Source organism: Leptodactylus fuscus, chromosome 9, assembly GCF_031893055.1.
Source record: "Leptodactylus fuscus isolate aLepFus1 chromosome 9, aLepFus1.hap2, whole genome shotgun sequence".
NCBI classification, from domain to species: Eukaryota; Metazoa; Chordata; class Amphibia; order Anura; family Leptodactylidae; genus Leptodactylus; species Leptodactylus fuscus.
In genome coordinates, this window is record NC_134273.1 from 73,101,354 (window position 1) to 73,127,867 (window position 26,514).

At 44.3% G+C, this 26,514-nt stretch overlaps 1 protein-coding gene across 1 annotated transcript in view; it reads left to right on the forward strand.

The window, feature by feature from the left end:
* Positions 1-26,514, forward strand: part of DPYD (dihydropyrimidine dehydrogenase) — a 655,808-nt gene that overhangs the window by 568,559 nt on the left and 60,735 nt on the right. Inside the window, exon 20 of the mRNA XM_075286742.1 lies at positions 16,630-16,809. Within this exon, the coding sequence (XP_075142843.1) occupies positions 16,630-16,809 (180 nt within the window). The remainder of the gene's footprint in view (positions 1-16,629; positions 16,810-26,514) is intronic.

Genomic DNA, 26,514 nt, shown 5'->3' on the forward strand with positions numbered 1-26,514 from the left:
CCAGAGTACGGAACTCGACCAATCAGCGCTGGCTCTGCTGGAGGAGGCGGAGTCTAAGATCGCTCCACACCAGTCTCCATTCAGGTCCGACCTTAGACTCCGCCTCCTCCGGCAGAGCCAGCGCTGATTGGCCGAAGGCTGGCCAATGCATTCCTATGCGAATGCAGACTTAGCAGTGCTGAGTCAGTTTTGCTCAACTACACATCTGATGCACACTCGGCACTGCTACATCAGATGTAGCAATCTGATGTAGCAGAGCCGAGGGTGCACTAGAACCCCTGTGCAAACTCAGTTCACGCTAATAGAATGCATTGGCCAGCGCTGATTGGCCAATGCATTCTATTAGCCCGATGAAGTAGAGCTGAATGTGTGTGCTAAGCACACACATTCAGCACTGCTTCATCACACCAATACAATGCATTAGCCAGTGCTGATTGGCCAGAGTACGGAATTCGGCCAATCAGCGCTGGCTCTGCTGGAGGAGGCGGAGTCTAAGGTCGGACCTGAATGTAGACTGGTGTGGAGCGATCTTAGACTCCGCCTCCTCCAGCAGAGCCAGCGCTGATTGGCCGAATTCCGTACTCTGGCCAATCAGCACTGGCTAATGCATTGTATTGGCGTGATGAAGCAGTGCTGAATGTGTGTGCTTAGCACACACCTTCAGCTCTACTTCATCGGGCTAATAGAATGCATTGGCCAATCAGCGCTGGCCAATGCATTCTATTAGCGTGAACTGAGTTTGCACAGGGGTTCTAGTGCACCCTCGGCTCTGCTACATCAGATTGCTACATCTGATGTAGCAGTGCCGAGTGTGCATCAGATGTGTAGTTGAGCAAAACTGACTCAGCACTGCTAAGTCTGCATTCGCATAGGAATGCATTGGCCAGCCTTCGGCCAATCAGCGCTGGCTCTGCCGGAGGAGGCGGAGTCTAAGGTCGGACCTGAATGGAGACTGGTGTGGAGCGATCTTAGACTCCGCCTCCTCCAGCAGAGCCAGCGCTGATTGGTCGAGTTCCGTACTCTGGCCAATCAGCACTGGCCAATGCATTTCTATGGGGAAAAGTTAGCTTGCGAAAATCGCAAACTGACAGGGATTTCCATGAAATAAAGTGACTTTTATGCCCCCAGACATGCTTCCCCTGCTGTCCCAGTGTCATTCCAGGGTGTTGGTATCATTTCCTGGGGTGTCATAGTGGACTTGGTGACCCTCCAGACACGAATTTGGGTTTCCCCCTTAACGAGTTTATGTTCCCCATAGACTATAATGGGGTTCGAAACCCATTCGAACACTCGAACAGTGAGCGGCTGTTCGAATCGAATTTCGAACCTCGAACATTTTAGTGTTCGCTCATCTCTAATAAATACGTCTTTATTTGAGATTGGGGCAATTTAATATGTTATTGAAATAGAAAAAGAGGAGTCTGTCAAATCTGGACTGATTATTGACATTCACCGTAAGCAAGAAATCACTGTGTAATGAGCCACAGTCAGTTCTAGAGAAATCCACTTAATTACAATGCAGCCATTTAAGACATACCGGACTCGGTCAAAATACTGCAGAGACAATAAAACGTCAATAAGGAAGCCAGGAGTCAGTAATAATGTATAATGCCTCATGATTCCGCAAAAACACATTACACGGGGGTTGTTTTTTGTGTATGAAAAATATACATCTTCTCAATATGGCTGTCACTGCTATTTGGAATTCTGATTTGGTTGGATTTGATAAGTATCTAATAGTACAATGCTTCAGGAAAGAATATGGTGTCTCATGGAGGTAGCATATGGTAGCAAGTGGAGTGCCTAACATATGGACCCTTTATATGTATCTATAGGATCAGTGTCAGGCGTATACACAATGGCATGCTCTTTGTATTTTTGCTACAGTATGGGTTTTGCATTATAGCAACTAGTGACTATAATAATTTTTTTCCTTCCTAAGTCAATGTATTCTAAGTCAATCTTAAAGGGGTATTCCCACGTCGCATACTCACCAGTCTTCACTGCTGTAAAATCTTCTTTCTTCCTAGTTTCTTGCGTCATTTGGTGGGCGGGGTTTCATATGAAACCTGTCGTTTAGCTCAGCCCACCACATAGCATGATCCTATGGGGCGGCTTAAGGGCCTGTGATGTCATCAAAGGTCCTCAAACAACACTATATGCACAATATTGGACTATGAAGTACAGGCAGGAGCAACTCCATTCTGTGTTACATCCAGAGACTGCCTGTCTCTGCCATAATGAACACAATTGAATTAGCTAGCCTGGTAACTGGGAGAACAGAAGACGAGTTCAGAAATGAAAGCAGCTCCTCTCCCCTATCTGAGAGCAGGAAGCTAGGTCGTGTGGTGCAGACACAGGAATAGCTACAGACACAGGCTCGCTCCCATGCACTTAGCCCCTCCTCCCTCCCCCCTGAGAGCAGGCAGATACATCACTTGACTTTTGAGCAGATAAGTTAAGGGCTGTGTCAACAATGAATTGAATAAAGTAAGATAGTGGACAAACAAAGCAGTTTTGCTGAAGCAGTGTATTTAGGAAAAGTCTTACATCCACATTAACAAGCAGTATAGATAGGGTCCTTGTGATGGAACAACCCCTTTAAGCTCTAAAATTACAAACATGGCTGCATTCTTCTTTTCAGGAAATGACATCACGTCCTTTGGTCACATGGCAATTCTACAGTTTAGTACCAATCAAATGAATGGGACTGAGCTGCACCATAGCCATGTGACCAACAGCTGTGATGTCACTTCCTGAGAAGAATAAAACAGTCATGTTTTCTAATTCCACTTTAATATCAGATCCAAACATATAATATGACACATTTTTGCATCTTTCCTGCTATTGTAAAGAAATAATATGTATTAGCGGTGCCACAAATATTAACTAGTCCTAGACTAGACAGCATATTCAAAATGGACAAATAGTATGTCAGTCCCATATGAACATATGATGGGAGTATTGTATCATGCTCCCCAGCTAAATTCAGATCTGTGCAAAGCTATTGGAGCTTCTTACATGTAACAGATTTTAATATCTTACTTTTCCTTGATGTTTTTCAAATTGCAACAAAAAATGATGAAACTTGACCCTAAATTTAAATATTATAACCAACTCTTATATCTCCTTCTATGAATAGATTTGGAAAATTGGAAATAAATTAGACTGGATTCAGGCTTTGCCATGAAAGGTGGTAAAAACCTAACTGTACTGCTTTGGGCAAAAACAAATTTGCAAAATCAATAACCAACTTTGCAGCTAAGCTTTATCTCTTCTTAGGCTGGTTCACATCTGCGTTCAGTATTCCATTCGGGGAGTTCACTTTGGGACCCCCTGAACGGAATACCAAATGTATTGACAAGCAGTGAGCTTAAACTATAATGGGGTCCATGTGTTTTCTGCGTGGTGTCCGCTTGGAACATGTGGAAAGAAAAGTACTCCACATGACTTGTACGGACACCGTGTGGAAAATGCAAGCACCCCATTATAATCTATGGGGTTGTGATGGGTTAAAACAAAATATAAGAACTGTGTACGGGCTGAAACTGTGTACAGAGGTCATTAGCTTTAAAAGGGGTAAACAAGTACTGGTTCAAACTGGTTAATAGAGATGAGCGAACAGTGTTCTATCGAACTCATGTTCGATCGGATATTAGGCTGTTCGGCATGTTCGAATCGAATCGAACACCGCGTGGTAAAGTGCGCCATTACTCGATTCCCCTCCCACCTTCCCTGGCGCCTTTTTTGCTCCAATAACAGCGCAGGGTAGGTGGGACAGGAACTACGACACCGGTGACGTTGAAAAAAGTAGGCAAAACCCATTGGCTGCCGAAAACATGTGACCTCTAATTTAAAAGAACAGCGCCGCCCAGCTTCGCGTCATTCTGAGCTTGCAATTCACCGGGGACGGAGGTTTCCGTCCAGTTAGCTAGGGCTTAGATTCTGGGTAGGCAGGGACAGGCTAGGATAGGAAGGAGAAGACAACCAACAGTTCTTATAAGAGCTAAATTCCAGGGAGAAGCTTGTCAGTGTAACGTGGCACTGACGGGCTCAATCGCCGCAACCCAGCTTTCCAAGGATCCTGAATGGAATACACTGACAGTGTATTCCCGTATACCCGATATATACCCCCAATACCCGTTCCAACGGTGTGCCCCCCCACCTTCACCCCAGAAATACACTGCAAGTCCCCTAGCAATAGAATTGGGGCTATATACACCCACTATTTTTGCTACTGCCATATAGTGCCATTGTCTCACTGGGAATTCAAAGAATATATTGGGCTTACATATAACTTCAATTCCAGGGAGAAGCTTGTCAGTGTAACGTGGCACTGACGGGCTCAATCGCCGCAACCCAGCTTTCCCAGGATCCTGAATGGAACACACTGACAGTGTATTCCCGTATACCCCATATATACACCCCAAATCCCCGTTCCAATGGTGTGCCCCCCCCCACCTTCACCTCAGAAATACCCTGCAAGTCCCCTAGCAATAGAATTGGGGCTATATACACCCACAATTTTTGCTACTGGTATATAGTGCCATTGTCTGACTGGGAATTCAAAGAATATATGGGGGTTATGTGCACCCACAATTTTTGCTACTGCTATACAGTGCCATTGTCTGACTGGGAATTCAAAGAATATATTGGGGTTACGTGCACCCACAATTTTTGCTACTGGTATACAGTGCCATTGTCTGACTGGGAATTCAAAGAATATATTGGGGTTATGTGCACCCACAATTTTTGCTACTGCTATATAGTGCCAGTTTCTGACTGGGAATTCAAAGAATATATTGGGGTTATGTGCACCCACAATTTTTGCTACTGGTATACAGTGCCATTGTCTCACTGGGAATTCAAAGAATATATTGGGGTTATGTGCACCCACAATTTTTGCTACTGGTATATAGTGCCATTGTCTCACTGGGAATTCAAAGAATATATTGGGGTTACAAATACCCTCATTTCTTGCTACTGGTATATAGTGCCATTGTCTGACTGGGAATTCAAAGAATATATTGGGGTTACGTGCACCCACAATTTTTGCTACTGGTATATAGTGCCATTGTCTGACTGAGAATTCAAAGAATATATGGGGGTTACGTGCACCCACAATTTTTGCTACTGCTATATAGTGCCATTGTCTGACTGGGAATTCAAAGAATATATTGGGGTTACGTGCACCCACAATTTTTGCTACTGGTATATAGTGCCATTGTCTGACTGGGAATTCAAAGAGTATATTGGGGTTATGTGCACCCACAATTTTTGCTACTGGTATATAGTGCCATTGTCTCACTGGGAATTCAAAGAATATATTGGGGTTACGTGCACCCACAATTTTTGCTACTGCTATATAGTGCCAGTTTCTGACTGGTAATTCAAAGAATATATTGGGGTTACGTGCACCCACAATTTTTGCTACTGGTATATAGTGCCATTGTCTGACTGGGAATTCAAAGAATATATTGGGGTTACAAATACAATCATTTCTTGCTACTGGTATATAGTGCCATTGTCTGACTGGGAATTCAAAGAATATATTGGGATTATGTGCACCCACAATTTTTGCTACTGCTATATAGTGCCAGTTTCTGACTGGTAATTCAAAGAACATATTGGGGTTACGTGCACCCACAATTTTTGCTACTGGTATATAGTGCCATTGTCTGACTGGGAATTCAAAGAATATATGGGGGTTACGTGCACCCACAATTTTTGCTACTGCTATACAGTGCCATTGTCTCACTGGGAATTCAAAAAATATATTGGGGTTATGTGCACCCACAATTTTTGCTACTGGTATATAGTGCCATTGTCTGACTGGGAATTCAAAGAATATATGGGGGTTACGTGCACCCACAATTTTTGCTACTGGTATATAGTGCCATTGTCTGACTGGGAATTCAAAGAATATATGGGGGTTACGTGCACCCACAATTTTTGCTACTGCTATACAGTGCCATTGTCTCACTGGGAATTCAAAGAATATATTGGGGTTATGTGCACCCACAATTTTTGCTACTGGTATATAGTGCCATTGTCTGACTGGGAATTCAAAGAATATATGGGGGTTACGTGCACCCACAATTTTTGCTACTGCTATACAGTGCCATTGTCTCACTGGGAATTCAAAGAATATATTGGGGTTACGTGCACCCACAATTTTTGCTACTGGTATATAGTGCCATTGTCTGACTGGGAATTCAAAGAATATATGGGGGTTACGTGCACCCACAATTTTTGCTACTGCTATACAGTGCCATTGTCTCACTGGGAATTCAAAGAATATATTGGGGTTATGTGCACCCACAATTTTTGCTACTGGTATATAGTGCCATTGTCTGACTGGGAATTCAAAGAATATATGGGGGTTACGTGCACCCACAATTTTTGCTACTGCTATACAGTGCCATTGTCTGACTGGGAATTCAAAGAATATATTGGGGTTATGTGCACCCACAATTTTTGCTACTGCTATATAGTGCCAGTTTCTGACTGGTAATTCAAAGAATATATTGGGGTTACGTGCACCCACAATTTTTGCTACTGGTATATAGTGCCATTGTCTGACTGGGAATTCAAAGAATATATGGGGGTTACGTGCACCCACAATTTTTGCTACTGCTATACAGTGCCATTGTCTCACTGGGAATTCAAAGAATATATTGGGGTTATGTGCACCCACAATTTTTGCTACTGGTATATAGTGCCATTGTCTGACTGGGAATTCAAAGAATATATGGGGGTTACGTTCACCCACAATTTTTGCTACTGCTATACAATGCCATTGTCTCACTGGGAATTCAAAGTATATATTGGGGTTATGTGCACCCACAATTTTTGCTACTGCTATATAGTGCCAGTTTCTGACTGGTAATTCAAAGAATATATTGGGGTTACGTGCACCCACAATTTTTGCTACTGGTATATAGTGCCATTGTCTGACTGGGAATTCAAAGAATATATGGGGGTTACGTGCACCCACAATTTTTGCTACTGCTATACAGTGCCATTGTCTCACTGGGAATTCAAAGAATATATTGGGGTTATGTGCACCCACAATTTTTGCTACTGGTATATAGTGCCATTGTCTGACTGGGAATTCAAAGAATATATGGGGGTTACGTGCACCCACAATTTTTGCTACTGGTATATAGTGCCATTGTCTGACTGGGAATTCAAAGAATATATTGGGGTTACGTGCACCCACAATTTTTGCTACTGGTATATAGTGCCATTGTCTGACTGGGAATTCAAAGAATATATGGGTGTTACGTGCACCCACAATTTTTGCTACTGCTATACAGTGCCATTGTCTCACTGGGAATTCAAAGAATATATTGGGGTTATGTGCACCCACAATTTTTGCTACTGCTATATAGTGCCAGTTTCTGACTGGTAATTCAAAGAATATATTGGGGTTACGTGCACCCACAATTTTTGCTACTATTATATAGTGCCATTGTCTGACTGGGAATTCAAAGAACATATGGGGGTTACGTGCACCCACAATTTTTGCTACTGCTATACAGTGCCATTGTCTCACTGGGAATTCAAAGAATATATTGGGGTTATGTGCACCCACAATTTTTGCTACTGGTATATAGTGGCATTGTCTGACTGGGAATTCAAAGAATATATGGGGGTTACGTGCACCCACAATTTTTGCTACTGGTATATAGTGCCATTGTCTGACTGGGAATTCAAAGAATATATTGGGGTTACGTGCACCCACAATTTTTGCTACTGGTATATAGTGCCATTGTCTGACTGGGAATTCAAAGAATATATTGGGGTTACGTGCACCCACAATTTTTACTACTGCTATACAGTGCCATTGTCTCACTGGGAATTCAAAGAATATATTGGGGTTACGTGCACCCACAATTTTTGCTACTGGTAGATAGTGCCATTGTCTCACTGGGAATTCCACAAATAATTTGGGGATTCATTCACCCTATATCTCTGGCTCTTGCCATATTCACCCAGGTTGTCAGTGCTGCACCAGCTCGTTCCCAGACAGCTCGGCCCGAAAAACACGTTACCTATATAGAGGATTTGGACAATGAAGACAACATGTTCTAAATCTAATGTCTGCACCTTCTCCAGAATTAAAATAAAGGCAGCGTTTAACTTTCAAATAGCACTGCACAAAGGAAGAGCTTATCAGCTTGTCTCATGACATGCTACTGAAAAGTGTCATTTGTGTATCTTAATGTAAATATAGTTGTATAAGCTTTTTGGGTTTTAGGCACTGCCAAGTTATTTATTACCACCCGCTCCCTTATAATGATGATGACGCCAAAGTCACTGTGGGTGTTCAGAGCTCACAGCTTTGGTTGACATTTGTCTTGCTCTCTGTCGGTACCAGCTGTCTTTTTGGATACCGTAAAGTTATGTTGACTTTATTAACAGCTATAGAAGCTTTAGCCAGGTTGTGACGGTGTGTAACCCTAACAACACTAAGTGGGATACACATTAATAGTCAGTCTATGTACGCTAAACGTATCACTGAAGTAATTTTTTTTCCCTCTCCCCTAATATAAGAAAGGAACAGACATTAGACCTAGACCGGGGTTCGAGGCTTGTAAAAATCCAGTATTATTTGTTCTTCATGATGTGAAATATGTGTTGAAAAGTAACCCAAGATGAAGTCAGCCATGTGTGCCAGTGTGTTACTTGGCATGCCTTTGCTGGCCCCAACTTTAAGGGTCACTCTCCATTTCCTCCATTTTCCACTCCCCTTCACACCATTTGTGGTGAAGCAATGGGATGCACTGAAGTGCACCCTCTAGCCTCGTGTGGGACAGGGACATCAGATGCCACTCCAAACCCCTCGTCTTCCTCCGCCAGCCAACGGTGCGAAGATGAGAGGAGTGTGCTCTGAATGTTTTCTGCCTAGCAGAGGCTAGTTCTCACTTACGAAAATGGCCCCACTTTGACCTGTATATCAGGCACAATGGTGTAGGTTTCAAAGAAACATGGCACCAACAAGTTGGAAAACGTGGGCCATGCGTGGACCATGTTTGAGTCTGGCAAGCTCCAGATCTGCTACCAGGTTCCAGCCATTATCACAGGCGCAAAAATGCCAGGCCCCAGGTGTAGCAGGGAAAAAAAAAATGCCATCTCAGCCAGGATGGCATCCCTGACCTCGGAGGCACTGTGCTGTCTGTCCCCCAAGCTGATCAGTTTCAGCACGGCCTGCTGACATCTCCCCATGCCAGTGTTACAGTATTTTCCGCTAGTAGCTTAGGTGGGGGTTGCAGCATCGTAGGGTTTCAGTCTACTCCTGCCATGAATTTTGGCCTGGGAGAGGAGATAGGCCACCCCAGTTTGCACCCGGGGACCAGACTCCACCATATTCACCCTGCCTGTCATTAAAGATAAGCACTGCAGCATCCCTGACCACAGGCGCTTGTCCATGTGTCGGTGGTCAAGTGGACCTTGCAGCAAAGCGCAGAGCTCTGGGCCTGACTGATGTTATGGGACACATGCAGGCGCAAGGCAGGGACAGCACACCAAGAGAAGTAGTAACGGCTAGGCCCAACATAGGGAGGTGCCCCAGCTGCCATCTGCTGACGGAAGGCCTGGGTCTCCAGAAGCATAAACAAACACCAACATCTCCAGGGCCAGCAGTTTATCGATGAGGCTGTTAAAGGCTTGGGCATGGGGGTGGGTTGTGTTGTACTTCTGCCTGCAATGAAAAGCTTGGGAAATGTGGAGTGGCTGGGAAGAGGCGCATGATGGTGCAGGCCAAAAGGGCGCATGAGGGTGAACTCCCCAATGTGTCAGAGATAGGTGTGTAGGTGTCCTTGCATCATATACTTGCACCATATTTGGCTTTGGAAGTTAATTTTGTGCCAAAAAGTGGTTAAGACAGCGATCCCTCAGCTACTCCCGTTACACTGTCTAGTGAAATTACCATCTTTGGAAGTGGACCACCACTTGTAAGATCCCAAAGGAAGCAGGCAAGAGATGTGCAGTGCAGAAAAAAAGATGAGAAAATAAGTGTAGGCTGTAGAGCACAGAGGGATCAGAGAGGACAGAGCTGGTGTCGGCCAGGTATTCCCACAACATGCGCCTATACTTGTCCCTCCTGGTGACACTAGGCCCCTGAGTGGCAGTAATTTGTCCAGGGGGGCCATTAACGTGTTCCAGACCTAGGAATAAGTCTTCCAACAGGGTAGAGTTTTGCATGCCTTTGCTTCTACCCACTGTTTTTGCTGCTTAGCTTCCCTCCACATCTACACTGCTTTCACCCCTAAACATCACCCCAGTTTATGCCTTTGTTTCTACCCTGTTTTTTTTGTTGAATTAGCTTCCCTCCACATCTACACTGCTTTAGCCCCTAAACATCACCCCAGTTTATGCCTTTGCTTCTACCCTGTTTTTATTGTTGAATTAGCTTCCCTCCACATCTACACTGCTTTAGCCCCTAAACATCACCCCAGTTTATGCCTTTGCTTCTACCCAGGTTTTTTGTTGATTTAGCTTCCCTCTACATCTACACTGCTTTAGCCCCTAGACATCACCCCTGTCCATGTGGGGTCGGTGGCCTCGTCATCCACCAACTCCTCTTCCAATTGCGCACTGGCCCCTTACTGCAAACCGCACATGACCACAGCTTGCCCTGATGGCAACTGTGTCTCATGATCCCCACTTAGGTCCAGACAAGTCGGTGGCGGGTCCAAAACCCCAAAATTGGAAGGAAATGGCGGATGCTGCAGTATTTCTAACACCTGTTCCTGGTGCTCGGGCCTGGTCTGTGTTGTACCCTGCACCCTGCTTAACGCAGCTGCCATATCCGAAGTTGTGCTGAGCGCATGCTAATGTTTCGTGTCCAGTGCAATGGATGGGATGGGATTTCACATAAGTCTGCCACCCATGGCCACTCATGGTTGAGCAACTGAGGGAGTTGACTTTGACGAACCCGAGGGTTTTGGAGTTGGAACTACATCAAAGGTCTGTGCTGCTCATACACTCTGCTCAACACATGATATGTTTAGTGCCAGCAGTGTGGAGACGTCGCACAACAGCCGTTGTTCCAGCAGGTACAGGCGTTGTAGGAGTGCATAGAGGCTAGCAGCGGCAACTATAGACTTTAAAAACTATCCGCACAAGCGCCACACTTTCACCAGTAGCTCAGGAACATTGGGGTACCTTTTTCAAAAGATTAGCAGCAATGAGTTAAAAACGTGGCCCAGGCATGGAATATGTTGCAGGCTTCCAAGCTACAGAGCCAATCCCAGGTTACGGCCATTATCACACATGACAACATGCCTGGGCCCAGGTGCAGTGGCAAAAACCACATTGCCGTCTCATCGAGGATGGCATGACTCACTTTGTAGGCAGTGTGCTGTCTGGCCCCCAAGCTGATGAGCTTCAGCACGGCCCGCTGACGTCTCCCCACACCAGTGTTGCAGCGTTTCCAGCTCGTAGCTGGGGTCAATTTAACAGCGGAGGAGGGTGGTGTTTCAGCCCTCCTCCCAGGAATGTTGTGTGGGGAGACAAGTCAGGCCACCACATTTTGCGACCCGGTCCACGCCTCAACTACATTCAACCACTGTGCCCAAATTGAAAGGTAGCGTCCCTGTCCGCATGCACTTGTCCATTCGTAACTGGTCACATGGAACTTTAGGGCTAAGCGCTGAATTTAGGGACCGCCTCATGTTTGGGGGAAAGTGCTGGTGTGGACGGCACAGTGCGGTGGCGCAGTAGACACTCTGCCCAAAAAGGGCAGAGTGTCCCCCAGCCGGGATTCCAACATCTCCTGGGCCAGATTTCTTGAGATGAGGCCGTTGAAGCCTTGGGCATGTGGGTGGGTTGCGCTGTACTTTAGCATGAAATGAAAGGCTTGGGAGATGGGGAGTTGCTGGGAAGAGGCGCATGATGGCGCGGGCAAAAGGAGAAATGGCAGGAAAAGGTGAGGATAAGGGTGAACTCCCCAAAGTGTCAGAGGCAGATGTGGAGGTGTCCTGGCTGCTGGTCTGGACTGCAGCGCCAGCCCTGTCAACAGTGGGAGAGGCAGTGGCCGCCAGGCCAAACGACGATTATCCTGCGCTTGCTCTCACCCACTGAGCCCAGGGCTTGCCTTCCAAATGATGGCACCCGCAAGAGGTGGTGAGATTCCTCTCCGCAGATCTCCAAACCATCTTGGACTTGCAAATTGCACTAAATTTGTCATGTAACTGACATGTATATGATGAGTCTATCCATTGTCTGTTCATTTTGGTGAAAGTCAGCCTGTCAGCTGACAGACAGCTGTGCTTGTCAGTGATGATGCCACCGGCTGCTTGTACCCCCAGTTTTTGCTGCTTAGCTTGCCTCCACATCCACACTGCTTTTGCCCCTACACATCACCCCTATCCATGCCTGTGCCTCTAGCCATAAGTCTGCCACCCATGGAAACTCATGGTGCAGAAAGTGAGGGAGCTGACTCTGAGGAACCCTTGGGTTTTGTAGCTGGTACTCCATCAAAGGTCTCTGCTGCTCACACACCCTGCTGAACATACGGTATCTAGGGTTAGAGCGTGTGGTGACCTCGCACAACAGTAGGTGCTTCAGGCAGATGTAGGCCTTGCTGGAGTGTATTGCGGCTAGCTCCAGGTACTGTAGACCTGGGAAAGTGGGTGTCCAAGTGCCGCACTTTCACCCTTAGCTCAGCTAATTTGGGGTATGTTTTTAAAAATCATTGCACCACTACATTGAACACGTGGGCCAGGCATGGAACGTGTTGGAGGCTGGCAAGCTCCAGAGCCCTCCAACAAGACAAAAAAGCCTGGCCCCAGGGGCAGCGGGGATAAACAAATTGCCATCTCATCCAGGATGGCATCCCTGACCTCAGAGGCAGTGTGCTGTCCGTCTCCCAAGCTGATGAGCTTCAGCCCAGCCTGCTGACGTCTCCCCACACCAGTGTTGCAGCATTTTCAGCTCGTAGCTGGGGCCAATCTAACAGCGGAGGAGGAGGAGGGTGGTGTTTCAGCCCTCCTCCCAGGAATGTTTTGTGGGGAGACAAGTCAGGAAAATTCTTGAAACAGGGGAGAGTTTTGCATCTTTGCCCTTGCTGCCTATGGACATCCCTTTGCCTCTAGCCACCATTTTCCCTGCTTTGCTTGCCTCCACATCCACACTGCTTTTGCCCCTAGACATCACCCCAGTCCATGCCTTAGCTTGTACCCCCAGTTTTTCCTGCTTAGCTTGCCTCCACATCCACACTGCTTTTGCCCCTAGACATCACCCCAGTCCATGCCTTAGCTTGTACCCCCAGTTTTTCCTGCTTAGCTTGCCTCCACATCCACACTGCTTTTGCCCCTAGACATCACCCCAGTCCATGCCTTAGCTTGTACCCCCAGTTTTTCCTGCTTAGCTTGCCTCCACACTGCTTTTGCCCCTAGACATCATCCCTATCCATACCTCTGCCCCTAGCCATAACTCTGCCACCCCTGGAAACTCATGGTGCAGAAACTTTGGGAGCTGACTTTGAGGAACCCTTGGGTTTTGTAGATGGAACTCCATCAAAGGTCTGTGCAGCTCACACACCCTGCTCAAGATATGGTATTGTAGGGTTTCAGCGTGTGTGAATGACGGACAACAGCCTGTGTTTGGACAGATGTAGGCCTTGCTAGAGTGTTTTTAGGCTAGCAGCGACTCCTGTGCACTTGCAAAAGTGGGCGCACAAGCGCCGCATTTTCAACAGTAGCTTCGGTACATTTGGGTATGTTTTAAAAAAACTTTGCACCACTAGGTTAGACGTGGGCCAAACATGGAACGTGTTGGAGGCTGGCAAGCTCCAGAGCCGCTACCAGGTTCCAGCCATTATCACAGGCGTAAAAATGCCAGGCCCCAGGTGTAGCAGGGAAAAAAAAATGCCATCTCAGCCAGGATGGCATCCCTGACCTCGGAGGCACTGTGCTGTCTGTCCCCCAAGCTGATGAGCTTCAGCACCGCCTGCTGACGTCTCCCCACACCAGTGTTTTAGCGTTTGCCGCTAGTAGCTGTGGTGGAATTTGCAGCGTCGTAGGGTTTCAGTCTACTCCTGCCATGAATTTTGGCCTGGGAGAGGAGATAGGCCACCCCAGTTTGCACCCGGGGAACAGACTCCACCACATTCACCCTGCCTGTCATTAAAGATAAGCACTGCAGCATCCCTGACCACAGGCGCTTGTCCAAGTGTCGGTGGTCAAGTGGACCTTGCAGCAAAGCGCGGAACTAAGGGCCCACCTGATGTTGAGTGACACGTGCTGGTGCAAGGCGGGGACGCCACACGGCTAGGGACGGCATAGTGAGGTGCCAGCAGTTTAGCGATGTTGGCGTTCTAGGCTTGCGTGGGTGGGTGGTTAGCGGTGTATTTCTGCCGGCGCTCCAATGTCTGAGAGATGGTGGGTTGTTGTAAAGAAGCACCTGATGGTGCCTTTGATGGTGCAGGAGAAGGAGATAAGACAGAAACAGGGGAGGATGAGGGAGAAGTCAACAAAGTGGCGGAGGCAGATGAAGTGATGTCCTGGCTCGTCCTCTAGAGTGCATCGCCAGCACTGTGAGCAGAGGCAGTGGCATGAACGGCGGGCGACGTTTGTCCTGCCGTTGCTGCCTGCCACTGATTCCATTGCTTGGATTCCAAATGACGGTGCATTGAAGTGGTGGACAGGTTGCTCTTCTCAGGGCCCCTACTCGATTTCGAGAGGCAAATTGTGTAGACGACACTATATCTGTCCTCGGCGCATTCCTTGAAAAAACTCTACACCTTCAAGAAACATGCCCTCGATGGGGGAGTTTTTCTGGGCTGGGTACAAAAAGGAACATCTTCGGACATTCCGGGTCTGGCCTGGCTTCGGCAAAGCAGCTGACCTCTGCCTCTGGACATGTCTCTGCCTCTAGCTACCCTTTTTGGTGCTGCACCTGCCTCAACATCCACACTACTTTCCCAGCTTGACATCCGCCTTGTCCAGGTGGGGTCGGTGTCCTCGTCGTCCACCACCTCCTCTTCCAACTCCTGTCTCGCCTCCTCCTCCTGCACAATGCGCATGTCAACTGGCTGCCCTGACAGCAACTGCGTCTCATCGTCGTCGATGAGGGTGGGTTGCTGGTCATCCGCCACCAAATCGACCGGAGATGGAGGAGACTCTAGTGTTTGAGCATCTGGACACAGATACTCGTCTGTTAGGTCCGTGGAATCGCGAAATGGAGGGGCAGGTTGCGGTACAGTCAAAGGAAGGGAGAACAGCTCTGGGGAGCAGGGACAGTTGGGGTTATTGTTCTGGGAAGATTGGGAATTTTGGGTGGAAGGAGGACAAGACTGTTGGGTAAGAGGAGGTAGAGGCTGACTGGCTGGTGGACAATGTGCTTTAAGCGTTATCCGACAGCCATTGCAAGACCTGTTCCTGGTTCTCGGGCCTACTAATCTTTGTACCATTCAGCCTAGTTAATGTGGAACTTTTGTGCAAAGCGCAGAACTTAGGGCCCGCCTGATGTTAAGGGACACACGCTGGTACAAGGCTCAACTCACCCTAAGTGCCAAAAACACTGCTGGTGCAAGGCTCTACTCATGCCAAGGGCCTCAATCTCTGCTGGTAGCTCAGCTTAAGGTCCTGTAACTTTGTTTGGAAGGGCTCATGTTAAGGGCTAGAAAAGTGAATTTTGGAAGGTCTTACCACATCTCACACACACACACACACACTCAAAATGACAGTTAAGGGTGAGGGCTTTTGGAATTCCCATTGCCTATTCCATTTGTGGTTGTCATGGGGAACGTGATTTAAAGGGGTGGTTGTTACTGTTTGTTGAGCTTAAATTGGGGTTTGTGTCCATCCATTTGGGGAGTAAAGAAGGTTTCCAGGTATTTTCCCACTTTGATAGAGGTTTTTTTGAATGTGGAAAGTGTGTAGTTGTTAGGCTGTGATGTTGGGGTAATAGAGGGTCTTTGGTGTGTTAGATGCCCCCAGACATGCTTCCCCTGCTGTCCCAGTGTCATTCCAGAGGTGTTGGCATCATTTCCTGGGGTGTCATAGTGGACTTGGTGACCCTCCAGACACGGATTTGGGTTTCCCCCTTAACGAGTATCTGTTCCCCATAGACTATAATGGGGTTCGAAACCCGTTCGAACACACGAACAGTGAGCGGCTGTTCGAATCGAATTTCGAACCTCGAACATTTTAGTGTTCGCTCATCTCTACTGGTTAAACTAGTTCTTTAACTAAAGACACTACCAGTTAAGGGCGTGATGATCTAACATGACCAAATAAGGACAAATACTTCGCAGCTTGCTTGTGACTATAAAATGCCCCGTGTCTTCCAATAAAGTGAAGCATACTAAACATGATACCCTGGTGTCAGTTTGTATGTCTCCCAAGCTCGTAAACTTCTTCCTGATCAATCAGAACTACAACAACATAACTCAGGGGTCTTGTGCCCCTAACAGGGTCCATGTGCTTTCATAAGCTCACCGCTTGAAAATATGTTCAGTATGCCGTTCAGGGGGTCCCCAAGCGAACTCTCCGAATGGAATACAGAACACAGATGTGAACCAGACCTTACAAGTCCAGTTAAAACTGGAGTGCATAAAGGCAAAAAGTAAGACAATAAGTTATTTTATTAACTTTCTCTCTCTTGATCTATCCTTAGGTTTGCAGTGCTATACAGAACCAAGACTTCACGGTGATCCATGACTACTGCACAGGTCTGAAGGCTCTTCTCTACCTTAAGAGCATTGAAGAACTTCAAGACTGGGATGGACAAAGCCCACCAACGTATAGACACCAAAAAGGAAAGCTTGTCCCAAAAATCGCGGACATAATAGGAAAGGTATGTAGCATTCTAACTAGTCTTGTTTTTTTTTTTATTCTTTTTTTTTTTTTTTTGCCAATTTTTCTTCTCTAATTATGAGCTGTATTATAAGAAACAATAAAACAAAATGAACAGCGGCGCCAGATTTCCCAAACTGTAGGAGGCAAGAATATAATAGACATTTTTGCTTTTCATCATTTTTGAACAGCAATGTCTTTCTATGCAGCTAGCGGCATGTAATGGCCTTGATGTGCATTTCCCATTCATAGCGTTCCATCATACAGTGTCTGCAGAATAATATATATTTAAATGTAAAAGAAAAACACACAAATATGCAATCAGAAGGAAGGCGCGCAAACATTTAGCTGTCTGCTGTCTGGAGTCACATAGAAGCCCAGCGTGGAGCATGTAAAACTTTCATTAAAGCAATTACAAAAACTAGTTCTAAATAAAGGCCATTGTTTATTGGGAAGAGGCTTCTCCGATTCTAGAAAAAAAAATAAAATTCTACTATCTCTATGAAAGGTGAGATCAATTTATATAAAGAACTGTGTAAACGTGTTAGGTAGGTGTGAAAAAGAAATGCTGCAAAGTAAGAATGTTAAAAAAAAAAATTATTAGGCTGAGGCCCCACGTTGTGGAAAAGCAGCTTTTTTGTTGTGGATTTTGCTGTGTTTTTTGAGCCAGAAGAAGGTAGAAGTATAAGATAAATATAACTGGGGTTCAGCCGATCTTGAGATTTCAGGATCGATTTTAAAATCCGATTTCCAATCCTTTTCCAGCCGATCCCGATTGTGAAATTTGCTCGATTTCCAATCGGGATCTGATCTTTCCCGATCCCGATCGCTCAACCCTAGCCAATGTTTCTCTATGGGAAAAGTCACTTTTATGGTTGAGCCGATCTTAAAATTTCAAAATCCGATATCCGATCATTTTCCAGCCGATCCAGATTGTGAAATTTACTTGATCGCTATTGGGGATCCGATCTTTCCCGATCCCCTTCGCTTAACCCTAAATATAACAGAATAATAATGCTTCTGAACATAGAATTGTTAATAGTTTACTAATGAAGTGAATGAACAAAAGAGAAATGTAAATTAAATCAATATTTGGTGTGACCTTTGCCCTTTGTCTTCAGCATCAATTCTTCTCGGTACACTCGTAGACAATTTTTGAAGGAAATCAGTAAGGAGTTCTAAACACAGATCTTTGTGGATGTCTGCTTGCTCCAATCCTTCTGGCTCTTCATGTAATCCAAGACAGACTGGATGATGTTTAGATCAGGGCTCTGTGGAACCATATTATCACTTCGATGACTACCCCAATAGATTCTCACACCAAATATTGATGGGATTTAAATTCCTCTTTTGTATATTCACTTCATTTTGTTACATCTTGTGTGTTTGATCCAATCCTTCTGGCTCTTCATGTAATCCAAGACAGACTGGATAATGTTGAGATCAGGGCTCCGTGGGGCCATATTATCACTTCGAGGACTAGTCCAAAAGGCGCTCACACCAAATATTGATAGGATTTAAATTTCTCTTTTGTTTATTAACTTCATTTTGTTGATTGACAAAATAAACTATTAACACTTCCATTTCTGAAAGCATTCTTACCCCTCGTTCACATCTGTGTTGGTATTCCGTTCAGGGGAGTCCGCATGGGGACCCCCTGAATGGAAGACCAAACGCACTGGCAAGTGGTGTTCCAGTTAAAGCACACGGCCCCATAGACTATAATGGGGTTTGTGTGCTTGCCACGAGATCGCTGCAGGGAACATGCGGACAAACGCACTGGCAAGTGGTGTTCCAGTGAAAGCACAAGGACCCCATAGACTATAATGAGGTCCATGTGCTTGCCACGAGATCTCCGCAGGGCACATGTGGACAGGAAAGTACTTCACAATCTATTTTCCTGTCCGCATGTTCCGTGCAGAGATCTTGTGGCAAGCACACGGGCCCCATTTTAGTCTATGGGGTCCGTGTGCTTTTACTACACACCACTTGCAAATGCGTTCGGTAGTCCGTTCGGGGTGGGGTCCCTGAACGGATTACCGAACGCAGATGTGAACCAAGGGTTACTTTGAAGTATTTTTTTTCACACCTGCCTAAAATGTTTGCACCGTCTGTAGTTTCTTATGTTTTACTACTGCAGTACAATAAAACCAAGAGTTTATACGCCTCCATATTGTGAGATCCATTGTTTTTTAATTGTTCATCCTAAACCGTGTTTTTGCCAAGTGTGTTATGTCTGAACTATGAGTTGAAGTATGTTGTATTTCGGTATTACATGTATCATACATAATAGGTCCTTTCATGTCCCTCTGCATGAGAACAAAAACTACAAGTTTCTAATGTGTTCTCTGCTTGTCTTTCCATCAATTATTAACAGTAAAAGGTAGAATGAGAGGATGTTTTAAAGGGACATTAAATAATTTAGAGGACTCTTCTGTTCAAATAGACCATCAGAAATAAAAGAAAATTTTAAGAAAGCAAACAACACTTTATGTGCCTGGAGAACGGTTTCATCCCGACAAAGAAAGAAAAAAAGACGAAACGGCTTGTCGGCTCGGTTTGATTGCGCTATATTTTTGGTTTAGTGGAAAAACTGAATTATTCACACATGAAAATACAAAAAAGGGAAATAAAACAAGTAGCAATGTTAAAGCCGCAGATTGATCTACAGTTAATTAATTTCATACTTGTATTCTCTGAATGATGACTGCAAGGATAGAAAATAAACACATCTTGGGCAGAGAGGAAAATAGAATGGATGGCACAAATCTGCTGAACCATACGAAAAGCTTGACAAATGTTTGTGCGAAGCGATATTTCAACTTCCTGTATATTCCATGTATGATCATTTCTGTGGATACTAATAGTAATGTGCTTGCCTGCAAACACTCATCTCATCAGCAATCATCATCAATTACTTACATAGTATTTGCATTGCGGTGCATGGAAATGGGAATTTAATAATTACAGATAATTTCACCGGGATCTTAATATCTAATAATGAAAAAAAAAAAAAATATTGGCTCAATTTGTATCTGTCTAGACTCATAGATACATACTATGGAATAAGCATTTGTTAAAAATTGGTAACTATCAAGTCAAATATGGAAGGGTTAAATAAAAAGTATATGTAAAAAATAAGTAATACAAATTGAAGTTATTAAAAGGGTTGTCCCGTCACAAGGATCCTATCTATACTGCTAGTTTATGTGGATTTAAGACTTTTCCTAAATGCATTGCTTTATCTAAACTGCTTTGTTTGGCCACTATCTTAATTTATTCACTTCATTGTTTACACTGTGTTTCTACAGCCCTTGGGATTATTTGCTCATTTGTCAAGTGATGTAGCTGCCTGCTCTCAGGGGGGAGGGGCTGGGAGCAGCTCTGAGCTGTTTGTGTCTGATAAGTAGCGGAGCTTCTCAGATAGGGGAGGTGAGAGCTCCGGGATATCTGAGCTCTTATCAGTCGGTTTAATTGAATTTGGCTGATAAAGGCTGAGATAGGGAGTCCGTTACCTCTGTATGTAATGCAAACTGACTGAAATCCAGCTCTGCTACATCAGCTTCACACTGTGGTAAAACATTTACAACAATCCCGTGCAAGTGAAACCCCGCCCACCAATGTGCCGAGAAAAGCAGGAAGTGAATAGAGCACAACAGCCTGCAGGTGAACTAGCATCATGGGAATACCCCTTTAAATATATTTCCTAGCAGCATTTTATCGAAGGGGTTGTCTGGGGTGTCATGAAGATTGGGATCAGTGGCATACTTACCATGTAGGCAGATCATGCAGCGGCTGAGGGGCCTGTGGGGGAATGGGGCCTGGCACTGATATTCTTTTTCTACTTCCTGACACTAATTCATTGCATTTTCATGCAGCTGCCACTGGGGGAGCACAGTGTAAAAAGATCTTTACAGGCTCCATTAAGTTCAATGGTAGCTGTATTATACACTGAGCCTCCCATAGCGGTGACTGCAGTTAGTGGGTTTTATCACTTAGACCTGCATAGAGGATATTTTCCTTGTATGTATGCCAGTTGTCAGGTGTAAATAAAAAATATGGGGGCTGATTTGTAGATGGCATGTCAAAGGAAGCACTGCATTTGCCACTTTCTTAAAAGAGGACAGGGAGGGGGTGAGCAGGGACTGGGTGAGGCTTCATACCTAAACAAATTTACTAGTACAAATGTCTTAGGCCTGTTTCACATCTGTGTTTGGTATTCGGTTTGGAGAGTCCGCTTGGGGACCTGCTGAAAGGTATACCAAACGCATTATAAAAGCGGTGAGCAATGAAACCACACGGACCCCATAGACTGTAATGGAGTCCATGTGTCTTCCGCATGGTGTCCACAGGAATCGTGTGGGGAGAAAAGTAGTTCTTGAAGTGGTTTCCTCTCCATATGGTTCTTTTGGACACCGCACGGAAAACACATGGAACCCATTATAGTGAATGGGGTCCATGTGCTTTCATTGATCACTACTTTTCGGGGGATCCACAAACAGACTTACCGAACAGAATACTGAATGCAGATGTGAACCAGGCCTTAGCCACAGGCTGGTGAAGATTTCAAATTGTTTGAAATTCCTGGTGGGAGATTTAATAGGTAAGTATTGGTTATTTCTTTGTTATACCATTTTCTCCTCATTCTCATTACCCCACTTTTGGAGTATCTAGTGGTAGTGCCTATTCCTCATCAGTGAGGTCTCCTACATCCCCACCCAGTGCAAGGGCATTGCACCAAATCTGGGCCAAAATATTATCCTTCTATGGCAGACAACTGATGTAGAGGGATGAATATCCCCAAATGCATCTGGGAATAATTCACACATATATACATTTTTTGGGATTTCCATTGTCATAGTTTACTATATGAAATTGGCTGAATCAAAGCCCAAACTATTTCTAAGTACACGTTTCTGCTAAACAAATTAGATTGGACAAATACAACTATGTTCATGTGCATGTGCAAGGTCTAACAAGGGTCAAAGACACAATAATGTTCCATAGAACACAACCAGTATAAACACTGGCACCTGCTTAATGTCTAACTATTTCAAGCTAATAGAAAGTTTAGTATGTTTTTCAAATACTTTTATTATGACCAACTCAATATCCCAATATCTGTTAAATGACCTGGTAACATGAATATAACGATAATAGATTTCATAATATTCTGCGCTAACAGCCTAAAATGAGAAAAAGCATAAAATTAACAAATGTATCCAGTTGTACTAGTACTGTACTGCGCAAATGGGGTTAGGCAATTATCTCAGCGTGATCTAATAGGGAAGCAAATAAATGCAAGAAAATGAAGATTTCCAAAGAACGAAACATTCCGGGTGTTTTCAGTCTAATCTATTGGGATATACTAATATTGGTAAACAGCCATTTGTGGGATAGTTTCGAAAGAATATTATCAGACGCACTTCAATTGCTGGTTTTATTTGCTCTCCAGTGGTTTTAATGGGGGAATTTCTTATCACTTACACATTTACTTACAAATAATTTGGAAACATATGTGTGCTTACACGTCGCTCATCGGTAAGTGTGATGTGGGAACGTTACTCATTCCTCAGTTCCACTTTGTCCCTACTAAACTTTTTGAAACCACCTAACCATCTTTTCAGTGCTATTTTTCATAAATTAATAGCATAAGACTATGTTCACACAGCAGAAACCAAATTCCACCACGTGAACTTCCGTGCGGCTAGCTGTGACGAGATGGCGATGCAGTATCTACTGTAGGGAAGGTAGCTCGGTAGCAAAAGTGATGCGGACCCAACCGGTCAGAGAGGGATACAAAATATGCAGGAAACAGGTTTATTTGAAAAAAAAAAAAAAAAAAGCAGGAAAATAAACCTTGACTTCAGGCACAACATGAGCATTATAAAATACAGCCTTAACTTCTGGAGAAACAAAAAGAAACAAAATCCTGCTCGTCTGAGCAACTAATTAAACAGTAAAAATAAACTAACTATACGTGTGGCTCAATAACAGCCACCCGGGCAAACCAATAAGCACGATACAGTCTCACCGGACTCAGAGCAACAGGACAGACCCAGACACCTCCTCTCACTCCATGGATCTGCACTGAAATGCAGGTTATGTAGGCTTGTATGGCCCATTAATGAGCCCAGGATCCACACCTGGAGCTGAGGCCTGTTCCAGACCTTCCCTGGACCACTTGAGGCTGATATAGTGGGACTCCAGCACTTTGCCTGTCACCTTCTCACACTACAAAAATTTCATCTCTTTTCATCTTTCCATAGGTGCAGATCCACTGATTCTGGTCAAGTTAGAATTTTTTTTTCTCTACTGTCAGGAGGGTGGAACACCAACCTGACAGTAGAGAACCTGATTAGGCATGTCTCAATTTCTGATATCTTGAATGTACCTACCTCTGAAAAAAACAAACCAGTAGTCGCGGGCGCCATACATAAACTTTTGACGGCATCCATCATGGATTTAGTCAAGAATGTCTATACAGTGATCCAGATGAGAAGGATGCTATCTTTTAGTGAAAAGACAGAAATAAGTCAGGCTCTTGGCAGCGTAACTCAGATATTAGCTCAAGAAGACCCAACATGGCTGACAGGAAGTGGTCATTTTCTGGAGTAAAATACAGAGAGTCCTGTAACACAACTAAGTGAATTACCACCTGAAGCCCGTATACTACATTATATACAGTGTGGGGAATCGCTAAGGTAGATGCTCAGTAGCAATGCAGGAAACAGGGACACAGACACTGGGTTGCACACAAGTTCAGGCTTTATTCACTTGCAGTGCACTAACTGCCTTTGCAAAGGCACAAATAAACAAAACAAAAACCTTCTCAACTGAGAACTAACTAAACCTAGCACCTGCTTTGTAGGTTCGGTCTGGACAGGTCAGCTCTGTCAGTGTGGCGCCACAGACTAATATCAGGCCTTAATTACCCATCTGACCTCCCTGGTGTGGGTTTTTACCAAAAACCCTTTAGCTGCTTGGCTGGAACATTCCTATCTTCCAAGACCACACCCTTCACTCTCGCACAACAGGGATGCACTTTCAAGTTTTCACATATACGCTAAAGCTACGTTGAAATGTAAATACACAGGATTTTTTTCTTATGGTTATTTTTTCATGTCAACTCCAGAAAATGTTAAAGACTTAACCAGAAAAAAAAATTGCTGTCACTCAAATAAAACTGAATACTGCTCACACACCATCCCACCTCTGCTATCTTTTACACTAACTCCTGACACTCCTTGGAGATCAGAGTGTTTGTTTTGCCAGAACACAATTGTCAAGTCATATTTTTGTTAAAGACATCATTAAGGTTTGTCTAAATTGCATCGGGTGCACAGAGTCTACACTTCTGACAGTTGGAAGGTCTCCAGGGCTGACTGCCTAGTAGCTGTACTAACAACCTTTATGAAAGCCATTGCCGTGCTGTCTTCTGGGTAAGGAAAATGATATCCCAGAACTACAGTGATTACAGGATCACTAAGTATATCAAGCCTGGTGAGCTTGTTTTAGAATCTATTTGCTATTTCCACATCCTTTTCCTTTAATTAGGAGAATTGTTAATGAATATTTTATTTAATCTACTTAGGGTCCTGGTACATTGCTTATTGTCTCATACAGACACCACTAAATAGTGATTATTATTTTCTTTGCGCCATTAAAAATCTTATTATTGAAATTGTTCCCCTCTAATCCTTAATTCCCTGTAGAAATTGGAGAAAACCATATATACTATTCACAATTCCATAACAAATCGAAGTCCAAAGCAGCCAACAGTTTAGTGAGGTTTTAGGTGTTGTTCCTATTGCTGTTAAAGGGAATGTATAAGTATGATCTATATTTGTTAATAATATTGTGAGAAGATGGCAGGCAGGGTGCTGGAGTATATCTTGCCCAGATTTCTGACCATATGTGTGGTTCAGGGCAGGTCTTGAATAGGCTTCAGCCCCTGGTGTGGGTCTTGGGCTCATAACTGGGCCATAAAATGCTGCAGATCCTGCACTTCAGGCCAGATCCTAGGAGCGAGAGGAGGTGCCTGGGTATGTCCTGACACTGTATTGTGCTCTTAAGTTCATTTGTGTGGCTGGTAGTAAGCCATCTGTACAGTTAGTGCTCAGACGAGCAGGGTTTTGTTTCACATTTTTTTTGCCTGAAGTTAAGGCTGTATTTTATTTTGCTTATTTTTGTACCTGATATGAAGGTAAATAGAAAAATAAATAGAATAATATAATAGGGACATCCATCTTACGTTAGCTACTGTTTATAACATTCAGAGAGATGTTTTACAGCAACCACATCGGCCTTAGGAACGTTCTATGTGAGAATGTTCTAGGCATGCACTGTGACCTATGCAGAGGTTATTGTGCATGGAAGGGTGAGATATCTACAACACCTTTCAGGGTAACAAGAATTAGATGATTGCTGTGATGTGATCACTAAAGAACAGAAATAGGGTTGAGCTGATCTTGAGATTTCAGGATCGATTTTAAAATCCAATTTCCGATCATTTTCCAGCCGATCGCATTCGTGAAATGTGCTCGATCACCAATCGGAATCCAATGTTTTCCGATCCCAATCACTCAACCATAGTTAATGATTCTCTATGGGAAAAGTAACTTTTAGGGTTGAGCCGATCTTGAGATAACCTCCGACCTTGATCCTGCTGGAAAAGATCGGGATCGGAATTCCGATCACGATCGTGAAATTTACTCGATCGCCAATCAGAATCTGATCTTTTCCAAACCCAATCACTCAACCCTAAACAAGAAGCCTCTGCATTGATTCCTAGAGGCACTCACAGAGCTGGATCCCACAATCCCTTCATATCCCTGCCAATCTTTGAAGGATGACCTACCCATACATCATCAACCTTATAGGTCCAGAAGCCCCCTTTAAGCCAAGAAGAAAGTCAAGGATAGACAGATTGGTGCATGCACTGTCAGTGATACATCTTAAAGCTAGCATTAAGGAAAAATTGAAATTCTGTGTTTCTCCTTTCTCCATGCAAATATTTTGTTTGCACCAGAACCAATATATATGTTTTGTGAGAATAGTATAAAATGTCATGTATTTATCTGTCCGTCTTGAATGTAGTCTGCTATTTGGTAAAATGCATCTTGCAAACTATCACGTTACCTTGGGATATTAACTCAGCCTTCCGGCATATTCCTCCAAACCGAATCCATAGGACAAATGCCTACACAACATTTCCTTGACACAGGTTATTATTTTTATAAAATTGTGCCATGCTGTATCGCTACTGTAACAGAATCAAATAGCAACCATGGGACAAGAAAAACGGATTATTAGCTTCCCATCTTCTGCTGAGACAATTGCATATGCACCTGTCAGTGATCTGTCAAAGGGGAACACACCATCCATTACTTGCTGGGGTGAAAGTGCTGGCTAAATTTGACCCAGTACATGTGATGAGAGAAAAATTGAGACAATCATATGTGAAATGAAAATGGAATAGCGCTCAGAACAAGTATTTATGGTAAGGGTGTGAGGGGTACGGTGCAAATACATTATAGTCCAGTAGATGTACAGTATTGTACAAAAGTTCTAGGCATAGGTGTAACTTCCGACTCCTAAAAATGGATTTCATTGCATTTAATAGGATCACACTGAGTATAACCTTCACATAAGATATAGTTAACATGGTGGCCAGTACAAGATGCCTGGCACACATATTGCTCCA